This window comes from Asterias amurensis, chromosome 3 (assembly GCF_032118995.1).
Source record: "Asterias amurensis chromosome 3, ASM3211899v1".
Lineage (NCBI taxonomy): Eukaryota > Metazoa > Echinodermata > Asteroidea > Forcipulatida > Asteriidae > Asterias > Asterias amurensis.
Genome location: NC_092650.1, coordinates 1362519 through 1385704, shown reverse-complemented (window position 1 = coordinate 1385704; position 23186 = coordinate 1362519). Strand labels below are relative to the sequence as shown.

General features: G+C 40.0%; 1 protein-coding gene across 4 annotated transcripts in view; it reads right to left on the bottom strand.

The window, feature by feature from the left end:
- LOC139934319 (uncharacterized) overlaps positions 1–23186 on the bottom strand; it is a 76239-nt gene that overhangs the window by 5412 nt on the left and 47641 nt on the right. For 3 of the 4 annotated variants that reach the window (XM_071928478.1, XM_071928480.1, XM_071928479.1), the window contains 10 exons: positions 18513–18705; positions 17831–17936; positions 8919–9080; positions 8239–8421; positions 5596–5738; positions 4988–5210; positions 1984–4427; positions 1478–1576; positions 708–848; positions 148–246 (listed from right to left, as the gene is read on the bottom strand). In XM_071928478.1, coding sequence (XP_071784579.1) covers positions 148–246; positions 708–848; positions 1478–1576; positions 1984–4427; positions 4988–5210; positions 5596–5738; positions 8239–8421; positions 8919–9080; positions 17831–17936; positions 18513–18560 — 3648 coding nt within the window. In that variant the 5' untranslated portion in view covers positions 18561–18705. Of the gene's footprint in view, positions 1–147; positions 247–707; positions 849–1477; positions 1577–1983; positions 4428–4987; positions 5211–5595; positions 5739–8238; positions 8422–8756; positions 8771–8918; positions 9081–17830; positions 17937–18512; positions 18706–23186 lie in introns of those variants that run through there. The other variant, XM_071928481.1, reaches the window with a different exon arrangement.

The following is a 23186-nucleotide window of genomic DNA, read 5'->3' as shown; positions in this document are numbered from 1 at the left end:
CTAGTGAATGATAACCCTGCCTACCTCCTTACGGACTGTAGGTGGCAACGGGCCCTAGGTGACAGTTGACTTAAATTTAAATTTCATGTAGCAATCAGTTTTTAGACTTCTTGAGAATAATATTTGATACATCTGAAGCAAACGCACCTTTATTTTTTCATATTTGTCGTCAACGTCTTGAAGCCATGATAATAACTGCCTTCCGTTATATCTCTGTCTTATGCTTCCCTTGCTGTCTTCATTTGGCTGGGAACAAAACAAATCGATACAAAATGACAAACATGTTCAAACTTTATAGATCCGGATAAAGAATATCATTTGGATTTACCCTGACACTGATTTGAGCAATACTTTCCCTGACTCCTGTGAAAAAAATATCATAGGCATATTACTCGGGTAGGATTAAAACCCACGAACTTTACCAATCTAGAGGCAGTGTTTCACCAACTAGACCACTGAGATTGCCCGGTGGCTAGAGGCAGTTGAAATCCTATATATTAGCAGCAGGTACCGCAATGATTGAAGGTACAATATTGTTGGCAAAGAGCACGATGAAGGTAAATTTAAAATCCAGAAAGGCTACACAAAAATTTGAACTGGAATGTCAAACTTCACGGTAAAAAACAAAAAGCATTAATCAAGCAGCATTTACATTAAAATAAGCAGAAGGAAAAGTGAGAATTACCTGAACTAGAAACTAGACTTACCATTGGTTCAGGCATGTTGTACACTTCTTGGTTCTTCAGCACGGTGCATACGCTGAATGGGACGTTCTGATTGGCTAATGCCCTAGCTGCTCGACCATACACTCTGACTATATCCTGCTCAGCTGCTAGCATCAGTTTCTCCTGTGGGATGGAAAAAAACAAAACTTAATAATAATAGCGGCCATCTTGGGTTGGCTCAAGACCTCTTGGATAATATGGAACTCCATCATTTGCCTTGACCCAGGTTCATACTTTCAATACATTTGAATCCAATTTGACGCCACAAATCTTTAACAAAACGATTCGCTCAAGTTGAAATAGACTAAAATTTGTCAAAATATTCACTGCGATGGTAGTTTTGGCATCAAATTAGCTTTATATTCACACTGGCATAACCTACATTGTAATAACCAGGGTTTATACACAAATTTGCCAAGCACTATTGATGTCAGCAGCAGAGTGTTGGTTTGAATCCCGGTCATGACATTTGTACCATTGAGAAAGGTACTTAACCATTATTTCTTTGTAAAACATTGGGAAGGTAGTGCATTCTGCTCTACCACTCCTGGCTACAAGTGGATGATACCCATGCTTAAATCCTTATGGACTGTGCCAGTCCAAACCCCAGGAGTAGGTGGCATTGTGCCTCTGGTGACAGTTGATTTGGGTGGACGGGTCTTGGCTGCCGGGTCTTGTAATGTTGGTATCTCATAAATATAGGTATAAACTTTTTTCCGAGCAGTGCTCTTAGTCTCGTAGTCCATGCTTACCCTTTCTATACAGTGTCTACACCTTAACTCATGACGTTTCTTCTCTTGTTCTTGAAACTGTGTTGCTAGCACATTGTGAAGCTCGGTTGGTGCTTCCATCTGTAATATGATAAAAGTAGATTCTACTGGTTGGGTTGGTAAACACAACAATATAATAAATAAATAATGCTGGCCTATAGACTGTGGCACAGGGAACACTAGTTTTTCAATAACATACCACAAAATTGACCACTCAAAACAAACTCCTCGGAGAGAATTCAACGGAGAATATGTTTTAGAATTATGCCTTGTTTTTTAAAACACCTCTTCAAAGTCCAAAAAGAAATCTTTTAAGAAACCAAGTTCTTTATGATTTGTGATGTTGAAATGTTTATTGATTAAAAATCATTATGTTACCAGTGGGACTTATCTCGGTTCAGAAAGTGGTCAAACTCTTAAACCTTACAGCCAGGCATTTAGATGTCATAAAAAGAAAAAGAAAGAAGAAGGAAATGAGGACTACTTACGTTGGGTATAGCTATGCTGATCTTGGTGTCTGGATCACTAGCTAGAAGGTATGTCTTCCTATGCATGAGGTACTCACTATACCCACTAGGCTGCTTAGGTTGTACATTAGCAACCATCGTCCTCTGTCGAGCCTCAATCCTCTGGCGGATATTTAGATACATCTCCATGGCATTAATTCTCTCCATCGGAACTGGTGGCGTCTGTCTCTCAATAATGGATCCATCTCCGTTAGCTTGTTGCTGCTGGCGGTGACGTGCCATCTTACGTTTACGCGGGTGTGAGGATTCCAAGTTTGGCTCTGGCGTCGAGGTGGCAGATGATGACTCGACTTGCGTCCGCCGACTCCGCGTCATGGGGAGTGAGGTTGCCGCTTCTTTGTCACTACCGTTAGTCTCAGATGGAGGGTTTGAGTTTGAGTTCACCATTCCGGAGTTGGAACGTAGCGTCCGCACTGGTTTGGGAGGTTGCGGCTTCTCGCTTGATTGTTCTTGAGTTTTGGGGGATCCTTTGCCAGACTGCGCACTGCCAGACTGATTTGCCTGGTTAGATGTGGGCACAGATGACGTCACATCTGGGCTACCCCTCGCTGGCGATCTCCGTCTTTCTAGATCTCGTAAGACAGGACTTTTCCGGTTAGTGGAGTCAGTGCTTGATGAGGTACTGACTGCCTCAGTGTTGCAGACGACATCAGACGTGGTGGTAGATTCCTTTTCGACGACTTGTTTTTGGTTGGTTTCTGTGACAGGCAGAGAGGCACTTGTGGAAGAGACAGATGTTGGAGAGGAGTTGACTTCTTTTTGACGAGGTTGTGAGATCATACTCGGATCTCTAGGTCTTAATAACAAGGCTTTAATCTCACCGGCGTTATCAGCTGACGAAGAGGGAGGTGACACGATATAATACTCCCTAGCAACAGGGAACGGTGACACTCTCTGCTGAGGGTCTGATTTATGTCCATCAGGACAGTTCTCGGCCACCTCAACCCTTCCATTCTCAACGGCTTTAACCTCCGGTGAGGGGGATTTAGATGAGGTACTTGCTTCCTCGCTGGGATGGCGTTCATCTTTGGATGAACGTGATCCCTGACTTGATTGACTTTGATGCCTGTGGTGTTTCCGATGTGATTTTTGATGGGAGCGATCTTTATGTCTCTTCGGTCGGTCACGCCTTTCATGTTGTTGTTGTTGTTGTTGTTGTTGTTGTTGTTGTAGTTGTAATTGTTTATCCACATTGGAATCAGATTCAGTCTCTAAACGATTATTGACCAACGGTCTGGATTCTGTCCTCCATTCTGACACATTGTTTGCCTGAGATTCAGCACCGGGCACCGGTCTATCCGTCGGCTGTTCCGTTTCATGATTGGTACTGCTGAGACTTGCGGAGGTAGCTGACAAAGATCGGGGAGCATGTGGAGACTGTGGGAGGTGCATCGACGCTGATTCCTGCCCAACACCACGACTAGAAACAAACGTGGTATGCTGCAGAGAGTCAACAGACTCTGTTAACGTGTCCGGAGCGGCGTGATGTTGTTGCACCTGCTTCTTGGGTGTACCCGGTAAAGATGACAGAGATGAAGTACTGAATGGAGCCAGTGGGTTCACTGATGATACTTTACTGTTCAAAGTCAAAATCGTAGAGTCAAGCTTACTGGAAGAGTTCTCCTTGAATATGGAGCTTGATAAACTACTGGCATTGCTGGTGTGCTGATGAGCACTAGAATCTACAGTTGGTATCATGGCGCTGCTACCAAAGTCTGACGGCGGTAAAGTTCTTGCGTTTGTCTGATTCCAGAGAAACGCTGACTGGGCTGCCGAAGATTCGACAGTCGTCGTGCTGTCTGCTTTACCTGAGGATCCTTTGGTCTCTGTTGCTGTATTAGAGTCATCTGATGACAGCATGTTGGAATCGCTCAGACTGCTGTCTGAGTCTTCCTTGGCACACGCTACTCTCGGAACTCCGACATCGCACGCTGGGACAGTGTTTGATTCCTTGGGCGACGACTGCGACGCATTATTACACACCTCATTGGACAACTTTACCTCCTCATGTGAATTCCGACACTCGGGTAAGACAACGTGCATGGGCTGCTGATGTTGTTGCAGCTGCTGATGTTGTTGTTGCTGCTGCTGTTGTTGCTGTTGTTTTTGAAGGTGTTGCTGCTGCTGCGTTTGTTGCTGAAGGTGTTGCTGTTGCTTGAGTGTAGCAGCCAGACCAGAAGTAATATTATTCAAGGGTTTCGTGCTTAAGTGAGGATCAAACAAGTCACTATCGGATGTAGTTGTTGAGGTCATAGAGTTTGGTGTGGCACGGTCATTCAGTTTCGGGATAGTTCTGGTTATTTCCATGATTGCCCCTTTGCCGCATTTATCTGGTGATGCCCAGTGTATCGTTATTTTCTGCTCATTCGGACTCCGATCCTGATGATCAAATTCATACGGATCAGCTGGAAACAAAAACAAACGGAAAAACAGTTGTTAATATTCATGAAAAGAGGGAAAAGATGGGAAGGGCTGAAAGGGAAACAAAGTTTATCTCTGAGCAAGTTCGGGCGATGACGAGACTTGACGAGAATGACCAGACTAACCAGAACCCATAGAGCACAGGGAGAGCGACTACATCAAACCATGCACTGGAGCATGAGCGATGTGGTCCATTCGAGAGCTACATCACAGAGTCTGGTCAAGACTAGTCGCTCAACCAAACTTGCTCACTGCTGTCACATACAACCAACATGATCAAAAAGACAGCCAAGACCAAATTTTATAGAGCTGCTTAAGCAGAAAATATTGCTTAAACATTTTCTGCTAAGCAAAAACAAGCAGGATACCAGTCACAAATTGTACATGATACATGGTATGTTGGCTGGAACCTTTTTCTGGTAAGCACATATGTGTTGTGCTTAGTTACTTAGTGTGCTTAAGCAGCTCTGTGAAATTAGGGCCTGATAGCATTGCAAACAAATAAGCCAGTGGCCTCTGCAGAGAGAAAAGCCGTAGGACTTACGTCTCGCTTCGCCATTCCTGAGTTCTTGGGTATCTACAGAGTCCACACTCTCTGGGGAGGTTGGAGGCCGTGCCTCGGCTAGTGACGTGTCACTACTCGTCTCGATAATCTCATTCTTCATGAGGCTACGGATCTCTGCTGAGCAGGCTAGATCGATAGGGGCCTTGCCTCGCTTGTTGACCTGGAGAGGGTTGGCTCCGTGCTTCAGCAACAGCTCAACAACCTTAGGAGGAAAGAACGATAGTAGATTCATGAGGATTACGTCGTAGAAGAACAAAGTGCAGTGACGGATGCCACTAACACAACATTCATACAGCACTCAAATAGTTGTGTTTTCCAGCAATTTGAATTCAATTCTTAACATTTTAAGAGATTTTTTTTTGGCGTGATGGACAAAATGTCTGCAATTCAGCCTATGGCCTGCCATGGAATATGTTTAATGAATAAACCATCAATGAATGAATGAAGAAGATATTGAGAGGACAACCCACAGCAGCTTGAAGTAAGGGTCTTAGAGAATCTCTAATAATTGACCCCTGACCCCCAGCATGACCTTTGAGGTCATTACCTGCCCCTTTACACTAAGACTCCCTATTTTGATTCCTCACCTTAACATGTCCGTTAACAGCAGCATCATGTAGTGGGGTATCGTCCTCCAGGCCTTGCGTATTGACATAAGCTCCTGCTTTTAGCAGCAGCTTCGCTACCTCAAAGTAACCATGGTTACATGCCTCATGAAGCGGCGTCCAACCTAACGAGTAAAGATCAAGGTTTAAAAACTGTACATCTTTGTAATAGAATTTTTTGTTGTAGCTTTGAGAACTTTTCACCTCAGGGCCCCAATGTCATACAATTACATGTAAGTTGAGCCAATGCTTTAGCTCAGGGGAAATTTGACGCAAACCAGTTGCAAACAATTTACATTACTTTTTACTTTAGCTGACCTCAGTTTTTGCAAGCAAGATTCTTCCATTATAACAATTTATTATTGATGACATGCATACAGCTTTATAAAATCGGGCCAAGAAAAATTGGAGGGAAGGGGAATGAGTACGCTGGACTTCTCGCATTTTTTTTAGCTTAGGGTCTGCAAATATTTGCAAATAGAATGATGCTCAGAAATCATCCTTTAAACTAAAATCGAATACAAACTTGGATATATCGTTTTATCACACACTCGTAAACCCCCCAAAAACTTTCAACAAGAGGGGTAGGAAAACTCCAAATCTTAAAAAAAATCTGTTCATGTGATCTAATCTCTGGTCTAATTTCAAACATGTTTTTAATTCAACTCAGCCTCGATCAATTTTACTGAGCAGATACTGGTTAACCAGATAGAATGTTGCCATGTGATGTATGCAATGATTTTGACTGGTTCATCTGAACTCATGCTTAGGTTTTAATTTCTTCAACCGGCTCTAAGGCATTTTTGATGTTATTTAATTGTACGGTTCAGTGTTCATTCACTTCAGCTCTAGGCCCTACACCTGCAGGGCTCCAAATTAACACTAGACCACAGGCCAGTGATTTTAGCGTCGAGCAAGTAAATACCTCACAAGACAAGCCCAACAATCTTGTGTTTCTCAATTGAATATTATTAGGCTACCTCATTGTGAACAAATATCCTTCAACACTCTTGAAGACATGTGAAGACAATTGAGATCTTCACGTATCTAGATAGATCTTCTCTTAGAGTTTGTTCAACTCATTATGATTCTGGGGTGGATTTTACAAAGAGTTAAGACTAGTCATAACTTGAGTTAAGCCCGGTTCATACTTCCTGCGAATGCGAATGCGATACGAATGTTGACGTCACAAATTCACAACGAAATTCGCACTGAGTTGAGTTGTGTTCAACTCTCTTGCAAATATCGCAGCGAAACAAGGGTTGTGACGTCAAATTCACATCAAATTCGCATCGCATTCGCAGGAAGTATGAACTAGGCTTTAGGATGAGCTTCTCGTACTAACTTAGGACGAGCCATGCATTTGATATATATCCTAGGACTAGTCCTACATGTGACTCTTTGTGAAATCGACCCCTGGTCTTGTTAAACAAACTCTTGTCTAGTCAACATTTTTAGCTTCATGCCCTGCAGTCAGGTGGTTTTTACTCCCCAAATTCAAGCCCTGGCAAGACAGGACTGTATGTACAGTGGATTATATCATCATAATTTAAAGGTGGGGAGGTGAAGGGGGGGGGGAGGGGGTTCTGGGGATGTGTGTCCCAGCGGAGAAGGGAGACCTAGAGGGTAGCTTGAGGGGTCCTCCCTTCATGGATGGATGCCAAAACCGCAGCGTGAGTCACATAACAGCATTTCTGGTTATGTCTATCAAGTATAATGTGTCATCCAAACAGCCATCACATTCTAGACTGTAGTTTATTATTAATAAGTGGGGAAAGGGAGGGGGGGGGGGGGGTACGGAGCTTTGACCTGAGGATCCATCCACATAGATTGAGTACAGGTGCAGCAGGGTAAAACTTAATAACCACTTGATCTGCGAGTCCAATGAGAATCAAGGATCAAGGGAGGACATCATAAAATAAAGTAGCAACATTTTGTGCAAAGTCATGATTTTACAAACAAGCCAGAATTCCCATGGCAGGAACTAATACTATTATATAAACAATGTCAATGTTGGTCGTGTCTTTAAGAGTGATTACCTAAAGTATACCTTCCTTTAAAGCAAATGTGCAATTTATGTGGATGGAGCCTCAAGTCAAAGCTATGAAATATTGCTGAGTTGATTTATTTATTAAAAAACAAAGTAAAATGGATACAGTGTTTGTAATTCAAACAAAGACTTGGGATTGTCAAAGCGTTTAGACTATCAGATCAAGACTGACAGATCCTGTCTGAAATGTTAAGTATTTTTCCCCCTGAACTCAATTCAGACTACATCTAGGAATCAATGTTACTGTGACCCGGCACACTTTATAATAATTATCAAACATGTACCTCCACATGTACCTTGTTGCCTACCTGAGAAATTATGTCTGAAATGTTTAGGTTTTTTCCCTCCAACATAACCCAGACAACATGGTCCAAGATTCAATGTTGCTGTGACCCGACACAGTTAATTATAACTAGCAATCTACCTTCAAACTTATCTGCAAAATCCTGTCTGAAAGGTTTTTAACAAAAATTCCCCAAACTAAGTCTATAAATGTTGCTGTGACCCGGCACGGTTGATTATATTCAAGAAAAAACATCAGGGGGTGTGGGATGATTCAAGCACTTGAGACTTACCAGCGAAATCTTGAACGTTGACCTCTGCCCCCTGTTTGATTAGATTCTTGGTGGCTTGGACGTCCCCTCGTATGGAAGCAAGATGAAGGGGCGCTTCCCCTCTCTCATTCCGCTTGTTGGCCTTGTTCTTGACCCCACCCACTGACCCGGGGGTCGGCATGGCTTTTGGAGGATGACTGATAACTGCAAATGAAACAGGAGGAGGGGGGGGGGGGGGTTATTCTCAACTTCAAAATTTCTCACATCATAAATCACTTTGGGGTTGGATGATACACTCAGAAACATAAACTTTGGTCATACTTATACTGCCCCAATGATCTCTGCAAAATAAATTTCCAAACAAAGACACCAAGAGGAATATATCATGTATCTAACCTGCTGTGATAAAGCTACAATTCACAAGAAATGTTTCTCAAAGTTACACGCAAAGCAACACTTCATAGGTTATGTAAACTTTATTCTCTGAAACAAAAAAAATGAATAAATCTCTGAAGAAATCTTTGTACCTTTTTACCTGCCTGGGACATTGTTTTCCTCACAATTCATCTACAGAGTATGTACATGTACATCCCAACCTACCTAGGGCTTTGTTTTACTCATTAAGCAATCCACATGTACCTCGTTACCTACACCGGACATTGTTCACCTCATTAGTAGTCTATATGTACCTCGCTACCTACCTGGGACATTGTTTTCCTCATTAGCAGTCATCTGCATAAGGAGAGCCAACTGTTGTCGTTCAGACAGCGGGATAGAGCGTCCAGGCGTCCCAAGTAACGTTGGACTGCCGGGTTGGGACGTGGGCTTTTTGCGCTTAGGGGCTGGTTTAGGTGGCTTCTTCTCTGTAAGGATTAAGATAATGATAAGGGGAAAAATATTAGTAATCGTAATAATGACATCCATGTATAGATGTGGCATTGAGGAATAGTACTAACTACTTGTGTCTTTCCTTGTAACAAGTAGATTGTCTACTCTCAGGTTTAATCAGTGAATAATGTATTGCCACATTTGTAGTTTAGTTCATGCGTATAATACTGCCTCCTTCGTGACTAATCCCATATCAACTTTTATAATGGCAAAATATGTTAGTTGTAGAACAATTTGAACAGATTTGAATTGTACACTGAAGGAAGGAAATGAAACAGAAACATCTATAATATGAAAAGGGCTGTATTGTGTGTGGTCCACACACACCCTTCCCAAACTGTGTTTAGTGTAGAGAAACAGGAAACGCTACAAGTCCGTAACTGTGTAATCAAGATGGAGGTCCATTTACAAATCTATGAATGTTGTTTTGCAACTGATTTGATTCAGGTGACACGCTAGTTCCTGCCTGATTACAATCCGAATCACCTGTTCACCAACAACAACAAAACATTTAGCGTCTTGAGAAGCGCATCTCGTGCACTTGTCACACGCCGAGAAAGCCAGCCAGAGAGAAGGGCTGGGCAATTATAAATAACACACAAGTATCGTATTGCTAGACAGTACTATCGTCTTCTGACGTCAGTAACAAACTACTCCAAGTGTTCAATGCTGTTGTCGTATGGCTACTTGGGTTCCCCAAGATTGTTCAAGGATTACACTGTACGTCCTCAGAAAATCTAGGCTTATCTTGTTTTGCTAACGGATTTGTTTTCTTCCATTTGATGCATTGTAAAACATAGGGGATTTTTTTTTCTAAATGCCCAATTCCTGAGATAATTGAGAAACAAAAACCCATTTACTTTTGTGTCCTCAATTCTCTTGAGTTAACCATTAAGTTTATTCAGGCTGTTGAAACAGTTTACACAAACATTTCTATTACCCTGAATTTTGGCAACGAACATCCATTTATTCTCAAATAACAGGTCAAGCTGATAAACTGTGATAGCACGATAGTACAGGGTAATTTGTCTTCCAGTTCCAGACAGATATTTAAAGGAAGGGTAAGTTTTGTTAAATTCTAAATGTTAAATATCGGTAAAATAACAAACCTAAGAAAAGTTTGGCTCAATTGGTCATTGAAAATATGAGAAAATAATGAAAAATCCCAACAGTACACCCCTTGTTGGATAGAATTGTAAGCTTTATTATGTTTTTTCTTAATTACCTCTTTCTCTAAAAATGTGTTATATATCAACAGCTCTCCATTACTCTTTAACGTTTTTAATTGTAATTACCCAAGGTATACCCTCCCTTCAATGAGCAAATCATCAAAAAGTAAGCATTTACAATAGTAGGTTTTTAGTAATCAGATATTTACTAGACTGCCTTTTCACGCCACAACCAGAATCAGTTCTTACGAAAGAAGCTGATTCCGTCACTCATCACAATCAAAATTAAAATGGATTTATCCAGACTACATTATGCTTTCTGGTCCTTAAGGGTGAAGTAGTGACTGTCATGGCAATCTTCCCAGTTCCTGAGCACCATTGCTAAAAAATTCATCACAGTATTCAACATCCAAATAAGGCAGTACAGTGTACATGTATCTGGGGTGACCTCTCAGGCTCTGGGCTCAGTTAGTTCCAGAGCTGCTTAGGCACAACAAAATATGCTTAGCACAGCAAAATTATGCTTACCAGAATAAGTTTACCAACTCCATAACAATGTTAAAAAATTCATCACAGTATTTAACATCCAAATAAGGCAGTATATAATATGGCGGCGAACTCTCAGGCTCTTGGACCAGTTTTATAGAGCTGCTTAAAAGCACAAACAAATATGCTAAGCACAGCAAAATTATGCTTACCAGAATAAGGTTACCAGCAAAAATACAATGTCGCCATTTGTAACTGGTATCCAACTCATTTCTGCTAAGCAGGAAAATGTTAAACAATATTTTCTCCAAAGCAGCTCTACGAGATTGGACCTAAATTCATAGAGCTGCTTAAACGATCAAAAGCAGCTAAGCAGAAGAAAATGTTGCTGACCAGAATAAGGTTATCAGCCCAAGTACAATGTCACATATAAAAATCTGTAACTGGTATCAAGCTTAATTATTGCTAAGCAAAAAGGTAGTAAACATAATTCTCTGCATCAACAGAGCTATGAAACTTGCCCCCGACTAGAACATAGTACATGTCCATGTACGTAACTACCTATTTACTTCACAATCAAGAAGCCAAGCCAAAGAGATGCTGATCTCCAATTGAAAGATAGGGTTGACAGCCGATAGATAGTGTCCCTTTAAAATTTAATTTACAAGTGAAATCAGGTCAGGCAGACTCTGCAGGGAAGGGATGATCCATCATCATGCTGTCGTGGTTATTGGAAAAAAAAAAAAAACCTGCGCAACCAAATTAATTGGAAAGTATACCAGCTATAAGGATTATGTACATGATGTACTAGCATCCTGCAACACTGTGGATGTACTTTCCTCTCAACTCATCAATAAAACAAAAAAGAAAGAGCTTGGATTGATGACAAAGGTCAAGGTTGTATAGTGGTCATTACAAAAAATAAATTATTCATTTTTTTTAACAAGCTTCATGATACTGACTAACTCTTTCCGAAAAACTATAAAGCTTGAATCAAGTAGGCCTATTCTTATGATATAACAAAATCTAAAACAAATCTTTAACAACTAAAAAACCTTTGCAAGTCCGTGTCTTCATGTATTTGTAACTTGTAACTGACATTTCATTTACACATCTAAAGACAATGCAGAGGTGGCTATAAAATATACACTGAATTTGATTGCCAATTCTTTTACATCAACTACATATCAATTACATCAACTACATGTTCCTAAACAATAACCATGCATGTCAGATGAAGGCCTGCGCTACGTAATTAGGAATTGCAGTTTGGGGCATAAATTCTAAGACGAACAAAAATAAATACTACAGAAAATGTACAGCTGTTCACATGGAAAATGAAATTATTGGTGATCATCTGAGCATGTTTGTTTGTGCGAGTTGCCGATGCCTGGTCCAGGGCCTGCAGCCTTAATTACAGCGTGTATCCCCCCCCCCCCTCTTCAACTAGTCACAAGCAAAGGTCAGCCGTGTTTTTAACCCACCAGTGCATTTTTAAACCACAGAGCAGATTTATTTTTCTTCGAAAAATGAAACATCTATCCATCAATTACAACCGAAAAGCCGGGTTTCCAAAATGGCCTCTGGATACGAGGATGGGAAATGGTGGTTTTTTACATTAAGTATTCCATCAATCATTTCATTACTCCACACAAGGGCCTTTGTGTTTTTACTTGAGTGGATGTAAAACAACAAATTAAAAAAGACAAATTGCATCGAGCACTTCCAACAGTGCAGTGCCTCACAGGTCCAATTAAGAATTTTAATGAGTTTGTGGAAAATTTTCAAAAACAGGCAGACAATTTTTTTTTTTTTTTACAAAGGCGAAGTATACTTTGGTATTTGGAACTGTATGACGATTTGTAATCCTATATAAAAACAGACATAAAAATATGGTTGCATTTTTGAGATATCGTTAAAAGTCCGGAGCGATTATGTTTACGCAGGAAGGATAATCTGCAAATGGAATACACAATCATGACGTATAAAAGTCGCTCAACGATCAAACAATTATTTATTTAGCGAGATGATTAGAATTTTGTTTTGACAAATTTCCACTCCTGATTAATACTTTTCAAGAAAAACTACGAACTCATGACTGCGGATGCAAGGCCAAATTTAAAGAGCAAATCCTGAAAGGTGCGGACAAGAGCAAATTCACAGCAAGGTTTCTGGAGCTTCGGAGCGAGCATTAAAAAAAGAAAAAAACTTGAAAGGAATTAAAAAGGTCAGGGCGGATCTGTCACGATGAGAACACTGATAATTGAACGGTCAATCCAGATATATCTTAAGATCTGACGTCAAGATTACACAGGGGGATTGCTATAACATCTCTGAAAACTGTTGAATAATTAAATTGGAAAAAAAAGACTGCAGGTTCGTCAACGAAAATTTAGAAGGGGAAAGACCTTTGCAACAGATGTGTTATGCAAGAGCTGCATGCAATTGTTAGATGAGGCTTATCGTAGCAACATGTTAGAACTCTTTAGAGTAGTGTACTAAGGTTCTGAAAAGAAGATCGGAGCACACATGTACTGAGATCAAAACATTGAGTTAACAACCATCGGTTCTTTTCAGAACCAATACTACTCAAAAGAGATTTAAACATGGTGCTACCGCAAACCTCACCAAATTATACTCCCACCGTGCAGAGTTTCATATCCTATCCTACTGCATGTAATTGTGTCACCACAATAAAAAAAATCTCCTCAACTGTAATGATTAGGCACATCACCGCAAAGTCGTTTGCGAACATGTAGAAGGGGAAGGACTTTGGCAATTTATGAGTTTCTCAATATCTGAGTGTAATTGTCAGGCGTGGTTTGCGGTAGCGCCTTGTTAAATCTCTTTTGAGAGGTGTAGGTTCTGAACAGAAGATTTTCAGAGCATACATGTATTGTGATCGAAAAGTTGTGTTGTCCACCACCAGTTTTTTTCAGAACACAGGATTTTTCAGAACCAAGTTCTTTTCAGAACCAACACTACATGTTCCAAAGGAGATTTAAACATAGTGCTACATGTACTGTAAACTTCACTTAGTTACAAATACTCCCTACATGCAAAGTTTCAGTTCCTACTGCATGTAATGTGTTGATGCTTAATGGATACACAATATCCCAAAACCACAAGGTCTGGGATTATTACCCCCCCCCCCAAAAAAAAGAAGAGCTTGTATCTTTGTTAACAAACCCTTTTTATTGTGTGTCTCTAATTTTAAACATCTCCAGTTATTTATCCCCTATACTTTAACTTTCAGGTTTTAAATACTTCCTGCCGTTGACGACTTTAAGGACCCTGCCCGATCAACTTCAATTCCCCTCAAGAAACTTGCAGTAAAAATACGCCTCGTCTTACCATCATGCTATCTGGGTCAAACTCAAAATGAGTCACCGTAGAGAACTCAACATAATCAAATCACACCCTAAATTCACTGCAAATAGAATCTCTACAACATACTTTGTGTTTTATATTGGAGTAATGCAACAGCAGGCCTCAGTATAACCCACGGCACCAACAGCAATTGCCGTGGTGCCCTGTGCTTTTGCCGTGGTGCCCTGTGCTTTTGCCGTGGTGCCCTGTGCTTTTGCCGTGGTGCCCTGCGCTTTTGCCCTGGTGCCCTGTGCTTTTGCCCTGGTGCCCTGTGCTTTTGCCCTGGTGCCCTGTGCTTTTGCTGTGGTGCCCTGTGCTTTTGCTGTGGTGCCCATTGCAAAGTTCCAATACAAATTTTAATTTTTCGTCATAGCAGTGTGTTTTAAAAAAGAAAAATGTTGCGCCCTTTCAAAAACAAATTTAAGACCTGTAACAGCTAGGTACTACTTGAAGAAACCAAATATCAAGTCATTTCTGTATTTAATATTGTGCAATTCAAACTCACAATATGTTTGTTTGTTTGTTTAGATGATATCCCCTCAAGGGAACTCAGCAAACTCCAACAAGGGGATAAATGACAAGCTTGAAATAGCCAATCTCTCTCATACAACATAATGTGATTATGAATTGCACAATTCAAAATAGTGTATCAATATTTTAAAACAAATTAAAATTATGGGTGGGTGAGTCAAAACACAAATCAACATTTGTCAGCTTGATTATTCTGACTGGCACCCTAAGTGTGGACATTCTGTGGGAATAAGTGCAGTAAAAATTGGGCCCAGCTTTTTTCTCCAGTAGTACCTGAAATATCATGTAGGTGGTAAAATGTAAGCTACCAATGTTTTTCTTATTTATTTATGGAAACCAAATAAAACAACAAACTGCTACTACATAGTATGTCATAACATTCTGATAACAACCTTTAAAATGTAGAGAAAACAAACAAACAAACCAACATTCTCTTCAAGGCAACTGACAAATCAATAACATTCTGTTTACAAATCCAATGACCATTCCAGTGGGGTATATTAATAATCAACCTATTTCCATGGAATATTTTTAATGACAACCCGAAAAAAAGAAAATCAAACAATTTACGCTGACCTACAAACATGAAATCACTTCCACCTGCATGTACATGGCGCCTTTGTGTCAGGCGCAGCACAATAAAAGACTGACGTAGAAAATGGCCTCGAAAACAATCACATACTATATGCTGGCACAGGATGCATTACCTTCAAATTAAAGGGATGATGTAATAAATGGATTCGATTGTTGGTTTGTTTGTTTGGATGAACTTCCCATCAAGGGAGCTCGGCAAACTCCCACAAGAGGGTATAAACACCAAGCTGGCAACAGCCAATCTCTCTCATACAAACATTGGTTTAACGTCTTTGATTATGAGTTGCACAAATCAAGAAATTGTGATCACGTAACTAGACGACACTACGTTACTTATTCTAGTCATTGTGAAATCAGCAGTAAGCTTAGGGGATTCGAACCCACAACCTCGTGATTGCAAATCCTGCCAATCTGATTGCTTTTAATAATATAAATATTAATGCGCATCAAAGTGCTCAGTATTTTTTCTTGCAAGATACATGCAGAGGATGTGTTTATAAGTGTTATTCCTTTACATAGTACCATGTAGGCCTAATGGTTGACGAGCTGCTGTGGCATAATATGCTGCCAATCAAACCAGGAACGTCAGGGCGAATCCCCCTACACCTAAAAACCCCAAACTTGTCTAAAGAACAATAACTTCAGTTTGTATGCAAAAAGGATCGTCCTGAGAATCTTTGTACTCAAACTGATGATACATGGATAACATGTCTGACTCAAGGACTTGTAGACTACGTACATTGTACATTCACAACATATCGAGCACCAGTAAACTACACTCAAATTAGAAAATTATCTAAGTTTGTTAGTAAAGTATTCCCTCCGGCTAAATTATGACAAAACCCTTGAGGAAGCCTCGCTTGTTAGTCAAGAGAATGGAGAAGGAATAGAGTCCGATAATATCCCTGTGTATTTGCGTCAGTTACGAACGTCACTCTCCGTCAGACACTGACAAAAGGCACATAACTAACGGAGAAAAACAAGACCGGCAAAGTGACCAGAACATCCTGTCAGACAAGCAGGGCCTTGGAAACGCTTAACGTTGCTTGATCCTAACTGACTAACTGAGACCTAGAGTGGTCATTGAAATTCAAACAAACAAATCATCTGCCCACATATATTTATTCTTCTTCTCTTTTTCTTCTCTTGTCAATCTTCGCCAGACTCGGGTTGCTCCCGCAGCGAGATTATTTTTGTCGTCAAAAACACATGAACTGAGTGATATCACAGCGCAAGCCAAGAGCGAGTAGAAAATACACCAAAGCATTGCTCAAAACAAGCCAATTCATTCATCATGGTTTTAATTTTGTTTTGTTTTTGTTTAAATGAGCGATCGAATCTTGTACAGTGAGCAGTCTTTCTCCACAAATAATTTCCAAGAAGAGAGTTTTCAAATTATTTCCTAACAATTAGTAAAATCTCTACCAGCCAACACCTTCTTATACACTATTTATCATCATTCACAATACTGTTATTTTCAGACAGCATCTGCTGGTGCATTTTCATTGCCGATGACACAAGATCAATGAGATACACCAAGATAAACATAACACTCGCACATTGATCCCTTGAAAGGTGCATTTTTCTTTTTTGAGTGAGTCTATTTTGGTTCTTGACGACACAGCGAATGTGTCTTTACATTTTCATGTTTTACTGGAGCTATTGTTTGGGTTGTTGTGACCGAGAGAGAGAGAGAGGACGGAGTTCAGAAGTGTAATCTATTAAGTGCTCCGCAGACACACCAGGCCTAAAATACACCATCCGCATTCTGCTATGTCATACTAGCATTCCATTCCAACCCAGACACCATGGAACCCAATGTCCATTTACTCCAATTAAAGGGAAGGTACACGTTCGGTAATTGCTCTTTCAAAATGAATGGCAACAAAAATGCCTGGTTAGAAAGCCTACAATAGCTTCGACGGTATCAACATTTTTCCTTATCAGGGAGATTTTCAAATGGGTTCATCAGAACATGGAAAGATTGGTTTATTTTCAGGGAACTTTCTGCAGAATCAGGGAGAGTTGGCAGCTCTGACAACTGCCCTGTTAATATTTCACCCCAACATCATTCTTCAAATGCGATAACCAGTAATACATTTGTACTTATTTATCAAGCTGAATCATTTTATTAATAACTTGTCTTTTTGCTATTGAAACCGGTTTCCCTTTCCCAACCAACCCCCTTGAGCTTTGAAACAAAACAGAAGAGTTATAAATCTTTGTTCATAACGGACTGATCAGACAATTATAAAATCCATTTATAGAACGTCAGGGATAGACATGAAGACTCAGCACAAGAGGGGGTCCGCTAAGTGCGTAGCACTCAAGACAATCAGTACCGACTGGACCTGGTTCTCTCCAACTGACGCATGAGATATTTGTGTGAAGGTTGCGATGGAGGTTGAGGGAATTTGCTCAGGCGGTGGCAGACATTCATTGAATGGGTGTCTGACTTCAGCAATAAAATCTGTTTTCTGGCCATGGTTGCAGACAAAGACACGAACTTGGAAAAAACCTTAATCATACTTCAAAATCTTAGGGGGGGGGGGGGGATGTTAGTGATAATTTCTTACCCTCAGCCCCTTCCCCGTTGACGCCGCCGGCGAAGAGCTTCCTCTTCAGGGTCTTGCCACCGTCTCCCTTGGTGGACATCGGCGACTTCACCCCCGCCTGCTTCTCCTGAGAACAAACAAACAAATAATCAACTACGTCAGACAGAAAACTTAGACAGGAGGCATGATTAAAATCTCATCAAATTCACAAACAGAGAGATAAACTGACAAACAAACACATCTTGGTGTACCAATTTTTTGAAACAATCATCAAAATTAACCAACTTCTCCTAAGAAAAAACCCCAAACCAAACAAACCAAATTTTACAGATTTTTAAGATAAAAAATATAAAACAAACAAGTGAACTCAAAGTTGTCAATGAATTTACAGAAACACAGAAACAAACAAACAAATGAATAATTTGTAGGTAAACGCACCGCCCAGAAGTGTGGTATAAAAAACTTGTTATCAATATTCAGTTCAAAGATGGGTGCAATCAGATCAATTTTCTGTATTCTTTTTTTCTGCATTTTTCCTGCATTTTTTACAAGCTTTTCTTTTCACTTCTTTTGACTTGACGTCCAACATCAGCCATAATTCAGCCTTTGGCTACACTATGTTTAATGAATAAACCATCAATGAATGAATGAACAGAAGAATGAAAATTGAGTCACAGATAGACAGAGAGGGCGACAAACTGACCTTCCTCTGAGGAGAGCTCTTCTCAGCCATCCCTGAGTACTGGACCATGTATCTGGCTCGTTGGAAGTAAGGCTCGCTCACTTATACAACAGCAACAAGTGGTCATCAGGATCTTAAAGATTCCTCCTAATCAAAGAGTTTATCCTCATCACGAAAAGCCGGCCATGGTAGCTGCTAATTAGTAGTGACAACCCTGTAAGAGTAGAGAAGGGGAACGGATTAGGTGGGTTGTCTCTTTAAAGGGTTTTAATACCTTTTGTAGATCAAGTTGTTGGCCATGACATGGATCCCTACTCACTGTGAATGAAGATGTATACCTAAAGAAGTTTCAGTTTCATTTGTCGTCAGGTTTTTGAGAAAAAAAAAGTGAAAATCACAGAGCAATGTTTTCAAAAGAGTCGCGCAAATACATTGTCCATGCTAATACTGTTTTTGTGGCATTGTTTTACTCATTTCTCAAAAACTACAGCACCTCAGCAAGTAATATTTTAAGCTTTCTACCATCAATAACTTCAAACCGTGTAATGTAAAATCTGTGGCGGTGTGTTTTGTGTCAAACAAAAAGTACACAAACCCTTTAAACTGAACGCAGGATGTTTGGAAGTCGAAAGGCTGACATTGACCACCTTTTGGATCAATGTAAAAGACAGATAAAACCGGAAACATGAAAATGAGATATGCTGAGTGGCTTGTCACTCTAGCCGGGTAGATTCTTGAGAAAACAAAACCAAAACTAAATAGTCTTATCTTATCGGTAGGATGAAATATTTTACGAAATACTTGTACTTTTGATTGTAATGTGAATAATCATTATAAACAAACACCAGAATGTTCAGTATTGCTGTGAGAATAAGGACAATTGACCACTACAGTTTTAAGTGACACTCACAAGGTTTAACTAAAAATGCAAAAAGAATAAAAACAGGAGGGGGGGGGGGGGAGAAGACAATCGGCAACAACAGGAAAACTTGTGAAGGAACTTGCCTGAGGCATATTTTTATTCAGTCTGTACAATCGTATCGTCATTCAGTTTCCCCTTCAAGGAGTTTTATGACAATTGTTCTTTATTTTGTCACTTTATCCCAATCAAACCGCTTTTCTTTTTCTGTTATTTGTACATAATACAAATAAGCTGACGGATGCAGTTGATGTTTCCTGTTGTAACATTTATAAAAAAAAGCTCAACAAACAATTCCATACAAATCCAATTGAAGGCAAATACAAACACATAAAAACCTCTCCTTCTCCCAGCAATTCAAAGAAACCTCCAGAGAGAGTGGGAGAGAGAGAGGGGTCTATTTCGATTAAACTGAAAAAGCCTGTAAAACCATTTCAAGCCCTATTAACCTCAGGGAGAACCTCAGACAACGAGCAAACAAGCTTCTGACAGAATAAAAAAACTTCCCAACAATGGACCACAATCCACAAGACTACAAAAACCTCAGGGTGAGCTGATTAAAAAACCCACAAACACAAAGTTACTATGTACTATTTTGCGAGTAAATACTGCACCTTGACAAAACCTCAACAATCAGTTGACGCCCCCTTCCCTTTTGCTTCATTGATGTTTAGAAAGAAGTCCACTGTAAATGTACTATTCTGAGGTAGGAACCACTGTATTTATGGGTGACTGCATCACTATAAACCAAAACTTATCAATGCTGTGGCTACTCATGCAGCAATTCAAGCCATTCTTTGAAACTGATTAGAAATACATGTAAATTCCTAGCCATCGTGGCAGTCCAGAGGCATGACTGAGTCATCGTGGTGACCCTTTTGATGATTGAGTTCAACCTCTGCTTGCCCAAAGCTGACCAGAGGCTGAGGTCAGAGGCAAGCCTGTCAGCTCCTCCATTCCGCGGCTTCCTTCAACAATTCCTTGAAGGATAATCTTCTGAAGATTATCCTCTTCTCTTCTTGAGACATGGTCAAATTACTGTAACTTGGTTTTTGTAAATCTTTTGTTTTGTCGTCCCCAATAAAGTTTCTGAAATAATCATCTGTTTTCCGCTCTTTAATTGAAACTCTCAACGAAGTTTGAAACCCAACTTGTCCATTATGTGCATTTATAAATCTGACATGATTTAGCTAGTAGTACTAAGCATTTCCATAACCTTCAACAGTTGGTCTTAAGTCCCTTGAAAATTAGAATACATCAGTCCTTGAAAACACCCTCGCCTTTGATTACTGGTTACTTGTTGTCAACAAATATAAAGAATATAAAGCAGACTTGGGAAAAAAAATTCATGAATTAGGAATCAGTTCCATACTTCCACACTTTAAGCTACTTACAGACCAGATTCAATGTTTACTGAGATTATTTTTCAGTACTTCATCTCTAAAGCCTAAAAAAATACATTTTCATTTTATCGCTTTGTTTTGTTCAATGCAAGTACGTATGCAAAGATAAGAGGCTGCAACTCTCACAACACAAAGAAAGATGTTCAGGTTTGCTAAGTGGTTTCTTTCTCTGCCTTTCATCTCTATAGACCCAAGTTAGAATCCCACCTCATACTAGAACTTTGTATCATGTTGATTGGGTTTTCAGTCCCTACCCGATTGCATCCGTTTCCCCATTTTGGGGTTTTCCTCACACGTCCAAAATTGAAAACGTCTTCTTGTTTCCAATTTGATATTGACACTTGCACTGTCGGATGTGTAACAAACTACCAACAGCACTCGCTTGATACTACGTTGTTGTTAGCGAAACAAGGCAATTTTGTCCTCAGTGAAGGGCACCTTTGTGATCATCAAAGGGCACCAGGGACAAGACCAAAAAAAACCCAGGGGCATATGTGCAAGACCAAGGCCGTGATGTACCATGCCTGATAGTGACTAACACTCTTACCAATCCCAAGCAGACGATGATTACAAAACCCTGTATCATCAGAGCACTCCCGGGTGCATAATCCAGATTGAGAAACCGTAAAACTGAAGTGTGGGCAGAATTGCCAAGTTTAGCACCCTAGGGGACTGGTATGCACTTGACCTTTGCGTGACCTGATTTATGCTGAATGCTGAAGTTCACCAGACCTTCCTTGACCCCCAGCTGCGTTATCTGGGGTCAAGATGATTAAGTTTCCTGTTGGCACGAACTTTTATAAATAAATCTTTTTAAAGGGTTGAATTGTACATCTGTTGAACAAGGTGCCACCCAAAAAGAGCGGACACAGGACAGACATTTTATTGACTGATTGGCAGTCAATTTTGTTAAGCATAAGTTACGGAGGCATCAGTCACGTGAACATAAAAAGTAGCAGGGTTTGCCCTTAGCTTTATATGTGACTGGCCAGCAGGTCATTTCACTAGTCCATTGCCTTCTCACTTGTCCAAATGCCAAATATGGAAGCTTTTCAAACCAAACCAAACAGTCGGACCACTTGAAGTGAATTTTAACTGGTCCTCAAACTGTGTTTTAACTGGCATATTGCCAGCAGACTACTGTTAAGGGGGAGTGCAGTCTAGTAAGTTGGCTGGCTACCAACAGTTTCTCCAGACAAAATCTTCTACTCAACCGCTAAGAACAGAACAAGTCTCTATGAAATTGGCACTTAGGATCGTTCTTTTATTGATCAATTCTCAATAAATAAATGTCAAATCTACACCGCTGAGTTGTGCTAGTGTGTGTTCGACATAAACAAACCTGTAAGCACTGTCTTCAATGTACATAAATCAACTTTAAAGTTGATAATTAATGACTTCTATGAGTAGAATGCATGCACTAGTGCGCAACACATACTGTAGACATTGATTGATGATACTGTCATGAAACTAAACCATTAGAAATGTCGGTTGAGAGACAGCTCGTTAAGGGGGCTCGTTACTGGTTTTTGTTTCAGCTCATCAATACCGGGCACGCCCACAACAAAAGGTTCATCAGCGTTATTTGTCTCATGAGGGTCATAACAAACTAGCAAAATCAGTTCCATTCAATCTGTGTTTTCCCCCCTGTGAACCATGTGACCTTTTATGAACAAAGCTAGTAATTAATATACTGTCAATACTTAACACATGGAACAAAAAGGGGACAAAAGATTTTTTTTTTCACACCCGGACAGTACTGCAAGTTAATCAATATGTCTATTATTTTAGGGATTTCGGAAAACAGTGAACACAAGACTTCAATTGAATCACGTTATGAAAACAATTAAAAAACAACAAAACAGATATCATCTGTTTCCTTACTTAGTCAGGGACAACAGTACAGCAGTTTTTGAACACATTTTGAGAATCATTTCACTCTGAGCAGCTATGGACAAATATATCCGTTTTTATCCCTAAAATTGGAACCTGAGCTAAGCATTACTGACAGTACGACTCTCAGATTGTGTATTCCAATTTTTGCCAATATCTCACAAATGTGACCACCTTTTAAAATAAAATTGTCATAGTTTAGTTTTATCGAATATCTTTACTTACATGTTATAATTATACCATATATAATTTGTTTTTCTTTTTAATAAAAAAGTTCTGAAAACTTGAAATGTCTTTTAGTACACAAAATATACACATGTCATGTACAAAATAAGAACTCAACGGTACAGTTATAGCTACGAGCCAAATTCCGCGCTGTAATTCAGGACATCCCATAATATTCCTTCTGGGAATATTTGTAAGAAGTTATTCCTTTCTGCCTGTGACCTCAACGAGCTACACCCAGCAGATCAATCACTT